General features: G+C 34.9%; 1 protein-coding gene across 1 annotated transcript in view; it reads left to right on the top strand.

Annotated features, from left to right (window-relative positions):
* RYR2 (ryanodine receptor 2) overlaps positions 1 to 18437 on the top strand; it is a 258198-nt gene that overhangs the window by 136625 nt on the left and 103136 nt on the right. Inside the window, exons 52-63 of the mRNA XM_063292172.1 lie at positions 486 to 626; positions 2354 to 2517; positions 3008 to 3086; positions 4229 to 4318; positions 7436 to 7573; positions 8478 to 8555; positions 9156 to 9231; positions 9942 to 10068; positions 12465 to 12580; positions 13909 to 13973; positions 14586 to 14707; positions 17898 to 17947. Coding sequence (XP_063148242.1) covers positions 486 to 626; positions 2354 to 2517; positions 3008 to 3086; positions 4229 to 4318; positions 7436 to 7573; positions 8478 to 8555; positions 9156 to 9231; positions 9942 to 10068; positions 12465 to 12580; positions 13909 to 13973; positions 14586 to 14707; positions 17898 to 17947 — 1246 coding nt within the window. The remainder of the gene's footprint in view (positions 1 to 485; positions 627 to 2353; positions 2518 to 3007; positions 3087 to 4228; positions 4319 to 7435; positions 7574 to 8477; positions 8556 to 9155; positions 9232 to 9941; positions 10069 to 12464; positions 12581 to 13908; positions 13974 to 14585; positions 14708 to 17897; positions 17948 to 18437) is intronic.

The following is an 18437-nucleotide window of genomic DNA, read 5'->3' as shown; positions in this document are numbered from 1 at the left end:
TCAGCTAGATTAACAGGCAGGAGAAAATACTTGTCTCTCCTTCTGAATATGTAAGTGAACTTTTTGGCTTGACAGCTTGTATGTGTGAAGGATATTTAGAAGACCTACTTCATTAATTATTTTGCAAATGCTCCCCCAGTAGAGTGTTTTGCCAAGAGCTGTCAGTGATTAAAATGGTTCAAAGCTTGTTAAGTAAGAACTTGTATAGGTTTGGAGATAACCTAGAGATATGGAAATAATTATTTGTTAAACATTTAATTTAAAGAAAGACCAGCAAAAAGCCTCATGATAATTTAACAAGTAATAGGTTAATTGTGCCATAAGTGTTTGTTGATTGTGCTGGGATAATTATTTAAATCTTTATGGTGTCACTTGATAGCCTGCTTCAACATCTGTGCATCTATCATTTAAAGTGATCATATGCAGTTACCCCCCAAAATATGCAGTGCCTTCTCAAAAAGCAAACTCTTATGTTTCTTTTTTAGTTGCTGACAAATCATTACGAAAGATGCTGGAAATATTACTGTTTACTGGGAGGATGGGGCAACTTTGGTGCTGCGTCAGAAGAGGAACTTCATTTGTCTAGAAAGTTGTTCTGGGGTATTTTTGATGCTTTATCGCAAAAGGTAACTTTTAAGGATATGAAACAATCCAAGAAGGTATATTAGAAAACAGAATTATAATAATGTTTAAATATATCTTCTTTAAAAATGAATTAGCTGCCAAATTCCTTTAGTAAATGCTTCTCCTACTCTATAGCTTGGTTGCCTTTGATAGAATATTAAATGAAAAGCACCATTTGTGCTAGCAGTGTAGGGTATTGCTGAATGTGGGGGTGCTAAGTATTTTTAAATAAAAATGGTTTTAAATTTTATTTATTCAATTTATATTCCACCTTTTATTTGGGAGCACAAAGTGGCTTATATAGAGTTCTTGCCTCCGTTTTTGTTCCAGTACAAGAACCCTGTGAGGTAGGTTGAGCTGAAAGATGGTGACTGGCCCCAGATCACCCAGTGAGCTTCTTTGGTTGAAGGTGGAGTAGAACCTGTGTCTCCAAGTTCCTAGTCCAGTACTTTAACCACTATACCACACTGGCCCTCAGAAATTCTTACATTCATCATTGTTGTTAATGTTTCGTGTGTCATAGGGAAAGATTCCAGTCCTGTGAGCCCAACTGCTACTTAGAACCACCATCCCAACCCCAGAATTTGGAAATATTCATTTGGCAACTGCAACTAACTCAGCAGACTATCAAACCTCCCCACCCCCACCCAAAAAAACCTGAACAAATTTGCCTGGTTAAAATGCTCAACTGCTCCTCCATGCACAGATTATAAAGCATCTTGTGATTTTATTTATTTTATTTTATATCCTGCCTTTATTATTTTTTTTATAAATAACTCAAGGTGGCAAACATACCAAATACTCCTTCCTCCTCCTATTTTCCCCACAACAGCAATCCTGTGAGGTGAGTTGGGCTGAGAGAGAGTGACTGGCCCATGGTCACCCAGCCAGCTTTCACGTCTAAGGTGGGACTAGAACTCTGGGTTTCTAGCCCATTGCCTTAACCACTAGGCCAAAGTGGCTGTCAGTCTCCACAATAAAACGTTTGGGGAAATGCCTGATTGTGTTTGTCTGCAAAGGAACAGTTACTGGACGCATGTCAGAAGAAGAGAGGGGAGGGGGAAAATGAAAGGAGTGTGAAACGATCTTGTTTGGGTTTCAGGTGGGAGTCAAGGACGTTCTGCAGGAGACATCTGTGGCTGACAGCATTGGCTGTTGGAAGGAGGATGGGAAAGAGACAAGGGGAGGGGAATGCCTGGTACCGGAATGTTTTAATGGGGAATTTTGAGCAGGAATTTCTAATCGTAGCTTTTCCTCTGATTTGTGCACTTGCTCTCAATAAACCTAATATCTACCTCATGCTGATGTGTAAAAGTTGGGTTCAGATTGGGAATTGAGAGTGCCAGTTCTTACACTGGCTCCGTTTTATTTTATTTTTTAATAATTTTTTTTTTTCCTGGCTTTGTCAATGTTTGTCAAAAAAGCAAGGCTCAGCCTCTGTAGGGAGGCAACATCCTGATAGACTTGATGGCTCCTGTCTCTGATGCAGGGAGGGACTGAGCTGAAACCTTAAATTGTGGGTTCATCTCTTGTTTTGGGAAGTGTGATCCACATTAGTTAGGAAGTCTGAAGTAGTTTGACTTGAAAGTAAACTTAATTAATGGAAAAAACATTTTTCCCACTAAATATAGTAACAGTAATGGTAAGAGAAGGTTGAGACCTTTCCCAGATAAATGGAAGTTATCTTAATTCTTTACCAGGTCTTTTGCATCCCATTTTGTCTTTATAGAAATATGAACAAGAACTATTCAAATTAGCGTTGCCATGCCTGAGTGCTGTTGCAGGGGCTTTACCTCCTGATTACATGGAATCAAATTATGTTGGTGTCATGGAAAAACAGGCTTCCATGGATTCAGATGGGAACTTCAATCCACAGCCTGTTGATACTTCGAAGTAAGGATGTTTTGGTGGCCTGTATTGAGTTGAGCGTAACTTTTAAAATAATATGACATGAATATAGTGTTGCTTCCTTTGGAGCTTTTAAAAAATCTAGCCTTGTTGCTATAAAGGATGTGTCTGTGATAAACAGAACTACCAGCAAATCATTCTTCCTTAACTATTTGTTAGTGAAGGTTGTTTCTCAAATACAAGAATATTCAAATGACGTAGGTAGTATTTTACTTTTGTTTTCTACTGATCACATTAAGTTCAGTTGGCAATTTAAGCTTCCTTTATATTCAGTATCTGATTACTTCATTTCTTCAAAATTGTTGTAAGGTGATCTAATACCAGTTATTTGTTCTCTGAAATAGTACTAGGATTAGAGAAACGCAAATGCTGATACGTTAAAGTGATTTTTCATGTAACATAATTAGCAATTATAAAAGTAATGAAAAAAAACTATCATGAAATATTTATGTTTGCCTTGTTTGTTCTCACCCAGTATTACAATTCCTGAAAAACTAGACTACTTTATAAACAAATACGCTGAACATTCTCACGATAAATGGTGCATGGAAAAGGTAAAGTGTGTGTTCATACGTATGCATCATATGCGTGTGTAAATATGTGTATCTTATTTTGTCAGGATTTATTTAAAGCATTAGGGAATGAATCTTGCTAATGGTCTGACTTCATTCAGCATTCATCATGGAATCTTGTTTATGCTGCATTATTTCAAACATTTTAATTCCTTAATCAGATTTTTACATTTTCAAGTGCATTTACTTTATTTAAGAAAAGGATTAGCATAGGTTTTACATTTTACACTGATCCATTCAGTTAACAAGTTTATTTTAATAAGGATTTTTTTTTTTTGGTATCTCAGTTATCATCGCATATTTGGATGGCTGTATTTGCATGGTTGTCTTTTACAATGCCATTGTTGTTAAAACAGATTTTTTTAAAATTGTATTTTTTACCCTGTCATTTTCACTTGAAGAATATCTGTACTTTTCCCCTGAAGATTTTTAAAAATGGAGACTGATCCTGCAGGCGGTTACAACCATTGGCAAAAACATATTTGCAGTGCTTCAGCATATCTGATCAGTTTTGTTCTGTGAGCCCAAAGATAGACATGCAGGCTCTTGGTACCCTAAATGAAGATTCTGAAGCATTTTTACTGCACTGTATTCTCTACACTGCACCTATTCTTAATTCCCCCTGACAGCAGTCAGCGTTCTGTGTCCATTAAGCATGCTTAGTTTTCATCAGGCTGTTTTTAAAATTCCTTCTTTAGGGTTACAGCCCCATAACTTTTCTGCACCTTTGGAAATTCTGGGGTCCCCAATGAATTGATACTTCCTTCTTGTGCATGAGTCTTGATGTTTGTGATATATTCAGGACAGGCACTTTAAGTATGACTTCATTATCAGATTATAGAAGCTGTTGCTATACAAGATGAAAAATATTTCACTGTAATATATAACACTTGTGGAACTAAAATTTGCATGACTAATTACAGCCCAGGAGTTTATAATTGCTATTATAACAAATATTAAGATCAGGAAAGGGTAGAAGAATCAAAATACAAATATGGGAAATTTCATTTGCTTTGAGAGCTTGGTATAGTATATTGATAGCATGCAAAAAGAGCATCCAAACCATAAATGGCATCAATATTCTTGATCAACTTATCCCTTCCTTTTCTTTAAACTTTTGTCAGTTTGCAAATGGGTGGATATATGGTGAAACATATTCAGAATCTTCCAAAGTGCAGCCATTAATGAAACAATATAAACTATTATCAGAAAAGGTAAGAAGTTCATGTCAGATTTTTTTTTGTTGTAATCTTTTCTTTTACTCGTTGAAAGTAGCAGCCAATTTTAGTGCTTTCCCAGAAATTAGAAAACTCCTTCAAGACTTTAAGAATATGCTGTTTCTCCTCTCACATATAAAATTCTCAGTTGGAGAGGCAGGAGTAATAAATTCTGAATGGTGAGAATTTTCTCCAAATTCTCTCCTGTATTACAGCCTGAGACAGGACTTGTGTGAACATTTTAGGAGCTCCGGCAAAAAGAAACATACCCACATACACACTGAAAATAGTAAAAATGGCTCTAGCCTCCATATTGTTTCTCTTTTGCTCACCCCTAGCAAACCTCATCACATGGAAGGACTGAAGAGATTGTGTGCCATGGACTTACCTTTAGAGATGTTTGTACTATAAGGGAGAGCACTGAAGCTAGAATTAGAAAAGAAAACTTTACACCTATCATAGTTTAGCCTTTGCTTTGTAAGTCCTCACAGATCCAAACATTATAACCACAGGAGAATAGCCTGTGAAGATGATTGATGAACCAGGAACCAAGTATTTTCCCTTGAACTATGTATCCTACATTTGATCACTGGATAAACACTTAAGCATTTTGCCTTAGGTCTGAAGTATATTTCTGTCCATCAATCAGCACCATTTTGAGCTAGATATGTGCAGAGTCATTAAGATTTATTAAGACTGTGCTAATACTCTCCAAACTATCCTCCTCCTTTGTTGAGAAAATGCACTGCTTTCACATGCTTGTCATATCACTTGCAAATCCCATTTAATCTCACCATCTTAGGGTGAGGAAACTGTTTGAAAGGATCTGTGGGACAGCTACACTGCCCTAATAAAATTGATTACTACAAAATCAATGATAATATGCTCTCCATAAGATGCTATAATTTCTCTTAAGGGTTTGGAGATTGGGATTTTCAGGCTGGTAAAGCATGGAGATTTTATTCCTTCCCATGGATACTGGTTTTTAACATGCCCAGTTTTCAGATATCCTACTTATGTACTACTTACTGCTTAACTTGTCTTCTAGTTGAGACAGATTATCATATCCAAAGATCAATTCCATAAAAGAACAAGGGTAGGGGGTTTTCTGAAGAGTATGATCCATTTTTCTTTTTATTAGGGCAAGATATTTCTACTTTTCCTTCGTGGTTAGGATAGATAATTTAAAACGTTCATACCAAAAGTATGAGAGGTTCATTTATTAGGAACTGTTTTCCTTCTTCTTTTATAAAGCTGCTATTTGAGGACGGTACTCTTGTCCTTAAAACATAGTAATGCTTGTAATATTTGTATTATTTTTAATGGATTTTTACAAATATCCTTTTTTCTTTCATCCTTTTTTGTTTTGTTGATAGATATTGTCACATTCATATCTGTTGTACTCTATAATTATCACTTGAGACGAATATAAAGATTTTAAATGGCTGTTTCATAAAGAGAAGCTACATGAATCTTATCATATAGATAATAACTAGTACTTATCCTGGTGCTCAATTTCTATTTATTTATTGTTTGTTTGTTTGTTTGAGTTCAGCATAAGACAAATAACAATAATTGTAAAATAGAAGTAAGAATAAAATATCATATTGATAGACTAAAATAAAGTAAAATAAGAATTGTTGGCATAGAATTACAAAGTGATGTGCTGGATTTCAGTAATGCTGCTGGTTCTCAGGAGGGAGGGAGCACGTTCCAAGGAGGAGGACAAGATAAGAGGAAACATAGTGCAGGAAGCGATTGTGGGAAAACTAAGAGGTTCAAAATAGCCCTGCCCTAGAGCTTTCCCAGGTTATTTCCCCTTTGGTTAGGTAGAGTTGCTTTAGCCTGGCAAGATTCTGTCTGTACGGTGTAAGATAAAGAGCTGGAGATTGACTGGATGGATTCTTCATTGTTCTTGGGCTGGACCTGACAGTATAGAGATTAAAACTTGGGAGGAGCCTATAAAATTACATCTATGGGCTAAATGCTATAAGTAATTAAAGTAGATAACTATAGATACATAAGAAGTACTAGGATCTATAAGACACTGTGAGAATGTAAAGCTATCCTAACTTATATTGAGCCTAATATTTGCTGAAGCCCTACTAGAGTATGATTGGGATTACGGCAGTTAAGATCCAACCAACTACAGCAAGGAGATAGCAGGATAAAACATGGAATGGTATGTGTATGTTTAAAAAGAAAAAAGAGAAAAATGAGGAAAGGACCATAATATATATTGAGTTATGGCCACCTAGGCAAGCCCAGCATTCTCTCATTTGGAGGAGTTGTTTGTGTTCAGTCATAGCTCTGACACAGAACCAGGCTGTACTCTCTGAAATCCCCGCCTTCTGGTCAGCTAGCAAAAGACTAAGGTAATTGGCCTTTGACCTGCCTGGGTATTGTATTATAAATAGAGAAATATACATATCTTGTAGATGTCTATAAAAAAGGCAGCGTAGCAACACATGACCCATGGTTCCAATTTCCGCCTCACCACAAGGACAGAGTCGCAGCTCTTTAGGTATGTTACAGAACTTTCCTTCCGAAAGGGTGGAGGAGAGGGTGTTACAGCGGCAAGTGTCAAAGCATAGCTATACTTTCTTGTAGTATCTTCTTGTAATACCTTACAGACCAGTGTTACAACACTGTTATAGACTTAAGACTGTAATTTGATAGGTTTCTTCCTGGCTTTAATCCCTATACTTTGTAATTCTATGCTAATAATTCTTATTTTTATTTTATTTTATTCTATCAATATGATATTTTATTCTTCTATTTCAGAGTGATTGTCATGTTATTTTTCTTATGTTGGTCTACAACCAAGATAAACAATTTCTATTTTAATTTTTGATTGCTGAGGATGGAAGTTGCTTTAAAAGGAGTGTGCATAGGATCAAAGTAGATCTTTGTGGTCAGGGATCTACCTTTAGTTTAGACATGCTGGGTGGTGGTCTCTGTTATTTATACATATCTCAAATTCAATCAAAAGATTGGGTGCTGCTAACCTTGGAATGCAGATATCAGGACAGTCATTTTCTTAAAAAGTAGCAGAACATCATCTGTCCAGCTCTTTTGCCACTAACAGGAACACCGTATATGTGTTTTTTCCAGGAAAAAGAAATGTATAGATGGCCAATCAAAGAGTCTCTGAAAACCATGCTTGCTTGGGGATGGCGGGTTGAAAGAACAAGGGAAGGAGATACTATGGCTCTTTATAATCGTTCACGTCGGATATCACAGACAAGTCAGGTACATCTTGTCTTGAGCTGCAAGTGCTTATGATGGTGTTACTTAGTAGCCTCATCACCAATATTTCCTAGCTATTTTTTTTAATACTGTTTTGGAGGTAGAAGCTACGGTATTTCTTCAGTGTGAGTATTGGTTTCCAAGTTCCCTTACGTTCCAGTGATAATGGGAGAAAATAACCTTTACTTTATATAGTAGTGATCCTGTATGTCTGTTTTGTATTTGCCGTTTTTGAAGTAACTAAAGAAAATTGAATTGCTCTTCGCAAAATATTTTAGGATAGCGATTTTTATAAAACTCTGGTGTATCCATTTTAACAGGCTGGTATGTAGAAAGAAATGTAATTTTAAATATAAACATGCTTGAAAGACAACATGTAATTTTCCTTTTCTAGAAGATTAATCCTTTCTTCAAGGAATACTGCTTCTAAATGTTTTGTGATACATATTTTCACTCTCATAAGAACTTTAGCTGAAATCATGTACAGCACTGAAATTCCTGAAACTAGATGAGCTAAAACTTTTACCATTTGTCTGCATTGTTTAAAACCATATTTGATGAGTAGCATGTTTTATGTTTTGATTCTTATCTATATATCTATCTATATTTTATTGTAATTCAAGGCATGTGTCAATTATTCATTTTTAAGTAAATGGAAAATTGGCATGCTGGAATTCATGGTATGCAGATTTCTGTACTAACTAGATTGTTTTGAATAATGAGACCTAGCACAGTCTAACAATTGGGGTTTAATACAGAAATATATGAAATGTGATAAACTGATAAATTTGTCAATGGCTTATTATTCCTGGATGGATCCCCTCTGTAAGCTGTCACTAAACTTTTTTGTGTCAAATGTGTTCTATTGTTCTTTCTTCCTTTAACACCTCTATTGATATTTATTCAGGTTTCTGTAGATACTGTCCATGGTTACACCCCCCGTGCAATTGACATGAGTAACGTTACCCTGTCCAAAGAGTTACATGTAAGTTACTTCATGGCTATTGTGGTATACATTAGGAATGTTTTAAGAAGTTTTCATGGCTTTTTCAATAGTTACTTAATGCAGATTCTTTGTCCAACCTCTGATAGTTATCATTTATTCCCTAACTTTTCTAACTTTTCTCACAGATGCTTGGACCTGCAATTGGTCTTCCAAGAATGGAAGGGCCTTTGATACAGTGGCTCCAGCTGGTGGAAGGGTAAGAGGCAATTTTTGCCGATTCCTCCTTTCCCTGGCAACATTCCCTGCTACTTTCCACACTGTTCTGGATGGTTCCCCAATCTTCCAGACCAGATTTTAGGGAAGCACAAGGAGCTGAAAGGTGAATTGGCAAAAATTTCCTCCTCCCCACCTCCTGAGGGAGCATTCCAAGGAGCAGAATTCTGCTCACGCAAACTCTGTAATATTGTAGACAATTTGTGGAAGCCTCTATCAAATTAATTATTTTAAAACATATCTGAAGTTTTTTTTTTTTTTTGGCCAGGATCAAAAAGGCAACAATTATTTTTTAAAAAGAAAATGTAAAATAAGCTAAACTAACCTACTACAGAACAAATAATTACAGTCTTTCTTCTTCCTCAGGCAATGGCTGAGATGATGGCTGAAAATTATCATAACATATGGGCGAAGAAAAAGAAAATGGAGCTTGAAGCCAAAGGTACAATCTCTTTCAAAAATATATTAATGATCTGCTTAGGCTGACTGTCAAGAGTATTTGCTAAAGATGTTCTGCATTTTGGAGTAGAAAATTGAGATAGGCCCAGAAGTTAGCATTCTCTAGCTGAAACAGCATTTTCAGTGGAATTTGTCTTTTTTGTCTATGTAATTCTGTGGTGTGCTACATACACTAATGATTCTATGGGAATGACATATTTTGACGGTGCAATTTTTATTTTATTTTTTTAACAGTGCAATTTTCTATTTGGTGTTACCTTACAATATGGTCAATGTGTCATAATCTAAAGTAATCATTTCTGCAGTGTCTGACCTGTTGAAAAAAAGTATTAAAAAGCATGCAAGCAAAAATGATTCTAAGATACTTATACTTATTCTAAGATACTTATACTTATTATGGAATGACTTCACAGTATATGACTTCGAAAATTTTAAATGATTTTTGAACTAGATAACAGACAGCCTAATAATAAGAGTTGGGATTTTCATTCTTAACAATAAGCATAGGAAACATAGATTACAACCCTAACAGAAGGAATTAAATATTGCTTATTTTAGCAATATGGGGGTGATGATACTGGAAAATATATCTAGCAGGGCACAGTTGAGTACTGCAATGTCTTCAATTTTTATGAAATTTAATTCCTTTTAAAAATAATGCTACTGTCATTATTTTGTCATTTATTTCCCTAGTGGGAGGAGGAAACCACCCCTTACTTGTACCCTATGATACACTGACAGCCAAAGAAAAAGCTAAGGATAGAGAGAAAGCCCAAGATATTCTAAAGTTCCTCCAGATCAATGGCTATGTTGTGTCCAGGTAAATGCTAATCTGTTATTGCCATAGGCTTTACAGCTGAAATAATCTCCAGTATGTACTTTATGTATCTAAAAAAAGTACAGCATGGGAAGATTTGTTTTCATATAAAAATAGACTCATCTGAAATATGCATATATGTGCTAATTTGCCCTTTTCCAAACAATATCTTTCTTAAAGGTTTATATGGAGGCATAAATACTAAATGTTAATTCTTGCTTGCCAAATCAAAGAGTTATGATTGAAGACAGCATTTCTTAACTGTATTTTTTATTCAGTACAAAAAGTAAAGATTTCTCTGTTGTTGTGAGAAAGAATATGCGAAGAACTTCATCATTCTATCCAAGTTTGGCAGGCAGGAACTTGCATGACAGAATTTTGCTCTTTCCCTTCCTGATGGAGCACTACCAGTATCAAAACTCAATTTCATGTTTTTTCCCCTTCTCTTAAAAAAAAAAAGCCAATAACTGAGACTTTGTGGTATCCTCTTTGGCTAAGTTTCTTAGTATTTCATTTGCTGTTATTTGTGATTGTCATTCTCTTTTCCCTTCAAAAAAAAAATAACCTCAATGTTTTATTTTCCTACTTCTATTTCTCTCCTGCATCTACCTTGCAGGACATTGGCAGCAATTAGAAAGAAAGCAGGAATCCAATTTAACAAACCAACAGGAATACTGAGTGTGAAATTTATTCATTGTAGAGAACTTTGTAAAAAGTCCCCAGAAAGTGCTGCTTACTGTATGTGACAAAGGCAAGGGAACAAGCAATCTCATAACTATTTTCCCAGTACTTTATCCCAATCCTATCACTGAGGTAACATCATGAGGGTGGCCAACTAGAGTCCCTGGACACAAGGTACCTCTCCTGTTGTGCAAAACCATGGGAAGTTTTCCTCAACTCACAGCCTTTCCTTGATTTCTCAGACCAAGAGCTTAATGGTTACACATTCCTGCAACAATGTTGCTTTATGCCACCAAATGTCAGCAGAACAGAATGATTATCTCCTAAAAGTCTTGATTGATTATATGCCATCAAGTTGTTTTTGATTCCTAGTGACCACATAGATAGATTTTCTTCATGATGATACATCCCTAACCTGTTCTTTCAGGTCTCCCAACAGTGCACTCATCGCCTCTGTAACTGAGTCCATCCACCTTGCTGCTGGTCATCCTCTTCTTCTCGTTCCTTCCACCTTTCCCAGCATTACAGCCTCCATGTAGGAAAGAGCCTTCTTTTATGTGACTTCCAGGCTGTGAAATGTGCTGCCTAGGAAGGAGTCTAGTCCCCCCTCAAAAGCACATCTCTTTCACCTAGTTGTTAACTGTTCATTGATTTTATTGTTTCAGTGTTGCTTTTTAATTATATTGATTTAACTGTCAAGTTTTATATTTTGTAACCTGTTTTATTGGTTGCAAGCTGCCTTAAGAAAGGTAAGATAACAACAACAACAGCAACACGTGTAATTTCTTAAGTAAACTGGTGGGGCTTCATCAGGAGGGAGATGCATAAAAATCAGTAATGTGATTTCCTGCCTCTTGAGAAGGATGAAGTTAGGATGAAGGTCCTCATATCAAGAAGACACAACTTTCATGGTAATAACTAGTGTTCCTACTCATAAATGTATCATAAAATAGCTTTGCACATTCTTATCAAATCTATTGCTAACTTTTTCTTACGTTTATAATGCAGTAGAAGTCTGTTGTGATGGTTAGAGCATTGAACTATGGCTTGGGAAACCCATAAATTCAAGCTCCCCCCTTCAGCCGTAAAACTTCCTAGATGTGCTTATCCTCAGCCTAACCTAACTCAAGATGGTACAAATTGTTAGTGGGAAAAACCAGGAATTCAACCTTGAGTTTCTTAAAGGAAAACCAATGTAAATGTAATCAAATAGAACTCTCCTATTGTGGTTTACATCAACTCATAATTTGTTATTAGACCTAAATTGGCTGAGCTGTAATTTGTGCTTGACTTGCAAACCTGGCTCAGTCTCCAATTCATAATAATTTTATAGCCTGTCCCCATCTGGGCAGGTTACAACACTTTAAAAATGATAAGAAACAACTATAATTATAAATTAACCCTCCTCCAAGATGGACAGCAGTAAACTTAGGTACAGTAAAGCTCAGCAGAAAGACGTGCAGATAAGCTTGCCAACATAATGGTACAAAAGTAAAAGAACAAACATAAAAGGAGTTAAGTCAACAGGTGGAGCAAAATCATTACTTAAGTTAAAGAATGTAACTTAAGTGTAAATTATTTTAAAAAATACATCCTGATTGGCAAACAGATAATGTCATGACTATCTTTGTGATAATTTCAAGGTTTGTATAAGATCTCCTTTCTAAATTTTTTCTTTTCTTGAGGAAAGTTTCTTTTTCTTTTTTAATTTGTTCCAGAGGCTTGAAGGATCTAGAGTTAGACACACCATCCATTGAAAAAAGATTTGCTTACAGTTTTCTCCAGCAATTGATACGATATGTAGATGAAGCCCATCAGTATATTCTGGAGTTCGGTAAGCTATTGTAAATGTGTGTTTTATATTATAAAATATAGACTTAGCAAGGTTTTTACGTGGACGATCAGAAGCAAATGGTTTTAAACAGTGTTAAAATTATGTTTTATTTTTTTAGAGACACAAATCAACATTACATCTCTTTGAACTACAGCAACTGAATGGCTTCATTAACAGAGACTTAGTTCACAGTGCTAAGCCGTAATGTGGTTTCTTTGTCCTTGTGCTAATGCATTACAGTGTCATATTTGATATGAATCAGGTCACTATGACTTGTTTAATAAAGTAGAGCTTAAAAAAAAAGGCTGTTTTAGTGTTATGCATGAACCAGCCAGTAACTTAGTAGATCTGAAAATGAGTCAGATCCAATCATTCTCTACTTTATTAAGAAAATCATAAGCTATATGAAAGTTTCCTAAAGGAACAAAACAGTGATCAATTAATAGCTGTTTAACTGCTTTGTACCTACAGGTGAGGAAGATACAAAAGTACATTCCAACTATTTTCTAAGAATAGTCAGGAAGATTAAACTTCACAAAGTTTTACTTTCTATAAAAGTAGTAATATTGATAATAACAATAATTTATTAAATTTATATGCTGCCTGACTCCTGGTGACTCTAGTAATGTCTGAGATACAGAAAACTGAATTTTCAGGAATGCATATTTCTTTCCCTTTTCCCAATCAATTTGTCACATGAGGTCCTTGATCAGCGGAAAGGAAAAAAATAGTGGGAATTTCTAAGAAATTATGATATGTTCTTCTACATTTTGAGAAATGATCTGTTTTAACTTTAACCTCTGCTTTTGGAGGAAGAATGTGAAAGAAATGAACAAATACAGGTAACTCTCTTAAGCAAAATATAGTATACTGAGTATCATGAGGCTCTTAACATTTACAGTCAAGCTGTCAAGTAAATTACCGTAGTTCTTTTATGAAATCTATGAATTGCCATTCACAAGAAGCTATTTGTATTTTATGTAGTTTGGTGGTTCTTGACAAATGCCTTGGGGATTTAATTTGCTCTTCTAAACAGAGACTGAAGAATGCCCTTTCAGGCTGATGATGATACTGCAAGAAGCTGTTGCAAATTAACCAAGTTTGAATTCTGTTTTGTGCTGGAGAGTATATGGATATTATATACTGAAATCAAGTTAGTTAATATGTTGCTTAGCTGGATAAGAAGAACCAGTGTGTCTAAAATAAAAATCAACATGTAATGGAATGGTTAGATGAAAAATTTAGTTCATAAAGAATACAATGCAAAAGACTATAAAGTGGCCATAATATATTCAATTAAGTCTGTAGCACTTTTTTTTCTTATACAGATGGTGGCAGCAGAGGGAAAGGAGAACAATTTCCTTATGAACAAGAAATCAAATTCTTTGCTAAAGTAAAGTATATGCCATATTTTCTGCAATTAATATTAGGACAAATTAAAACTTAATCAACTGTTAAACATAGCTAAGACATTGAGAATAAGCCACATAAATGCTGCAGATGGTGGCACAGTAACTTGTGCCTCCTTGCTAATTATCCAGTGACTTTCTGGTGATTTTTTTTTCAATTAATAGAATGGATGCTAGAAGCAAAAAAAATATTCTTTGGGTAGTCCTAGTAAGACCACATGTGCTGTCAAAGACTGGACCCATATCTGCTTGGGCAAGATAGATTCCTTTGCTGAGCTATCATACTAATTCAAGAACAGGGATAGGGAGACTTTCTGCAATTAAAATTATAAAAAAAAGAATAAAGTAAAAATATAAGAACATTAAAAACTGGAGGCCATTTTTTACCTCCCCACAAAAGGACAACATTGTGTTCTAAATAATAGTAGATCCGATAAAGGAGATGTCCTAGAGCGAAGTTGAATGCATGCTAATAAGTCTTGGTTATATGTTGACAGATCATTAGTGCCATGAATCTAAGGAATAAAAATAGTAGCAGTAAGATGTTGAGCTAATCAGTATACAGTATTTTTATCTCTCCCATGTATTTATTTCAGGTTGTACTTCCTTTAATTGATCAGTATTTCAAAAATCACCGCCTGTATTTCCTATCTGCAGCAAGCAGGCCTCTGAGCAGTGGGGGGCATGCTTCTAACAAGGAGAAAGAAATGGTAACCAGGTAAAAAAAGTATGATATGATATAGTACATGATAAAATATAATAATAACTGATTTACTTATTCTGAAACCTTGGCAGATATATGGATATACTTAGAGAAGTTTAGAATTAACACAAGCCCAATATCTATTTTATAAGATGATCATCTCTAAAAACTGAAATTTGAATAATTTCCTTGACCCTTCTTCTATACCTTGTACTGTTTCCAATGTTTTGTTACCCCTTATATTCTCTTTTTGTCCTCACACCACATTTAATTGGCTAGACTCCTTTACTTTTTGCTTAGGGATTGTATATTATTAGATGTTATTTAGATATATATCTAAATTATATATATATAACATTATATACATATATGTTTGTGTGTGTGTGTCATTCTGTGTGCAGTTATCTTGGTTTCCCCAGTATATTACACATAATATAACATACATGCATTAACCGCATTTCCATGCTATTAGAAGTTTCAGGAATTCCAGAGTTTCCCTAGTTTTTTGCGAAGGAGATTTCTGGTATTTCTGTAATGTAAATGATACATACTGTATGTGCACACACACATGCACACGCACGCAGAAGTACGTGCATCTGGTGAGGTGAGCTATAGTTTATGCCTTCTAATAAGTTAAGTTAGTAAAAAAATGTGCCACCAGACTCCTTGTAAGATTATGAGTTACTGGCCCAAGGTCACCCAGCTGGCTTTCATGCCTAAGGGCGGGAAAGCCGGCTGGGTGATCTTGGGCCAATCACTCTCTGTCAGCCCAACTCACCTCACAGGGTTGTTATGGGGAAAATAGGAGGAGGAGGGAGTATTAGGTACGTTTGCTGCCTTGAAATATTTATAAAAATAATAAAGGCAGGATAGTAAATAAATAAATAAATAAATAAATAGTTTATAGTATGCCTCTATTCCTCTGTGAAACTCAGTAACAGAGAGACTTCTTTTGATTTTTCAAGCTGGAAAATTTTGAAGGAAAGAAACAGTGAAAGAATCAGTTTCCTATTAATCTAAAATGGGTGAAATATTTGATTCAGTTTAATTCAACTAGCAGATACTGAAATGGCATACATACAATCCCATCATGTTCTTCACCTTTAGAGTAAGCAGTGTAATGCAAAGTGCAGAAAAAGAGAAAGAAGTAGTAAGAAAACTTTCTTCCACCACATCTGTATACTGATTCACACATTGCCTTTTGCTCTCATTGTTTTCTTTTTGAGGATCTTATCAACTCCATGTAACCATGACTTTTTCAGACATCCTCTATCTTTTGACTCATTCAGTCTTTCTTCATATAGTTATTTTGTGATTTAATCTCATTCATTCTTCCTACATAACCAAACCACCTCAATAGATTTCTTTTGTACTGATCCCCAACCAACAACTCTAATATTTATAATAATTCTGTGTACATTTATCCACAAATACATTAACCAACCAAGGTGAGAATACATATCCTTCCTTTCTCCCTGTTCAATATTCAGCCATTTACTGTGCATTTCATTTATTCTCACACTTGCTTTTCTTCTATCATATACCACTCTTTTTATATTCAGCAACAAACCTTCAATTCCATATTGATGCAAAATCATCCCATAATTCAAGTCCATTTACTTTATCATTGGCTTTCTCTAAATAAACTAATGTGCAACACATTTTCTTTCTCATATTTGTACATTTCTCAAGGTCCTGCTGAAAAGCAAAAGTTTGGTTTGTATACCCTCTGCAATTGTGCTTTTATTTATTTATGGTCAAAAACACTCCCCACTCTCCATTTTCACCACTGACACTTTTTGCATTTTACACTGCCAAGTGGAATTTGAGACTAATAATTATGCTATGTAGCCAATCCTGTGTATTTCATCTATTTTCAGGACTTGGACTATTTTCTCTGAATATGAACATTTGCAACTGTTTGTTACTTTTATTCCGTTTGATAATTTAAAAGAAAATATGAAAGTCATGACAGATGTAGATATACTTAATCACTGTATCTATCCTGAATGAAACAAAATAGAAGAAAATGTAAACACTTTCAGCATCTTTTTAAAAATTACATTCCTCTTGGATTTTCAGAATAAGATATTGCCTTAGAAATACAGCTGGGACTGATATTTTGATTGATTAATCTACTCAAGCATTAAACAGTACAAAGTTTTGTTTGTTATTTAAAAAAGCAACTGTATTAGTCAACATTTTAACAGATAATTAAAAGTAACTATGGTTGATTGTGACATTTTGTTTTGGAGCACATGATAATACCTAAAGTTGGTATCAGTAAGCATTTCTTAGTATTTTTTCCATACCGAACGTACTGTATTGTATAAAACATACATTTTCAGGAATTTAGGTTTGAGCCTTCACTCTGATATGTAAAGTACATTGTCATCATTTATTTATTTATTTATCCTTTGGAAGATCGCACCATCTCTGAAAGTGTGGGAATACTGAATCCCAGAATTAATCCATCAGCCTTCTTATAGGTTGACTTGAATTCAGAAAAGCTCACATCTGCATTTACAGATGGAGCCTTCTTTTGCATGGAAACATTTTAGATCAGTGAAATAGAGCAACCAGATTTAATCTATTTCATAAATACTTTCTTCATATCTCCTTAAGCTTGTATCTGATTCATTTTCATTAACCATAATCAAGCAGAATGAAATGCACTTAAGCCCACTGAAGGGAGTGGGTTTGGTCCATCTGTGTTGGACTATGGCCAGTATTAATTGTGTGTCAAATACATTTTATTTTAAAAAGAAAAATAAGCTTTATACATACATAAAATGAATATAATGTGTAGCATCATTATTGAATATTTGTCGATGACTCATTCAGAACCTCCTCTCTCTTGCTTTTAATATATATATATATATATATATATATATATATATATATATATATATAAAATAAAAATACTAGGCTACTGATTGAACTTCATTGTCTAACATTTTAGAGGCTATTTCTTGATAGGGCTTCTCACTCTGTTTCTTTACTTCAAATATGTGCTTTCTGAACGATGTTTGTTGTAGAGCGATTCTTCGAAACTTTTGTAGTATTTTCAGTCCTACATTCTGCTCAGAATTGATTCTTTCTGCAAAACATCATGTTGCTTTTTCCTGCTCATACATCACCTCTTATTTTTCTTCCTTTTTTTCTTTTTCCCCTCCCTTCTCTTTTATTTATCCTTTGTCTTTAGCCTATTCTGCAAACTTGGAGTTCTTGTCAGGCATAGGATTTCACTGTTTGGTAAGGAGACCCTTGACAAATGCTTGTTTGAGCATCCCTTGTTTTTCTTACCATTATTTGCAATTCTGTGGGTCCTCTTTGTTTGCATGCTGCATGAATTATGTATCACTGATAATATTTTGGGGGGTAGCAAGTTAACAGCTTACATGTTCAGTAAACATGCAAATTTTGATTTGATTATCTATCCACAGTTTTCCTGCTAAAGTGGCCTAGCATTTCCATACCAGTCACTGGGAATCCTATGTATTTCTGGGTCATGACAATTCATTTGATCCTGTACTTTATCTTCCCCATATCTATACACTGCATTTGCACAGCCTCTTTTGGAGTTACAGTATATGCCAAAGAGATCAAGTAATTCCATTGCTCTGTTTTTCATAAAATAAGTATGCATGTTTGTCTCTGAATATGAGTCATGAAAAATTCCATGTAGATTGGAATTCCGTAAGTTTCCCAGCTATACCTATTATATACAAGATGTTGTGTAATG

The sequence above is a fragment of the Candoia aspera genome, chromosome 1, assembly GCF_035149785.1.
Source record: "Candoia aspera isolate rCanAsp1 chromosome 1, rCanAsp1.hap2, whole genome shotgun sequence".
Lineage (NCBI taxonomy): Eukaryota > Metazoa > Chordata > Lepidosauria > Squamata > Boidae > Candoia > Candoia aspera.
Note: the sequence above shows the minus strand (reverse complement) of the source record. Positions and strands in the feature narration are given on the sequence as shown.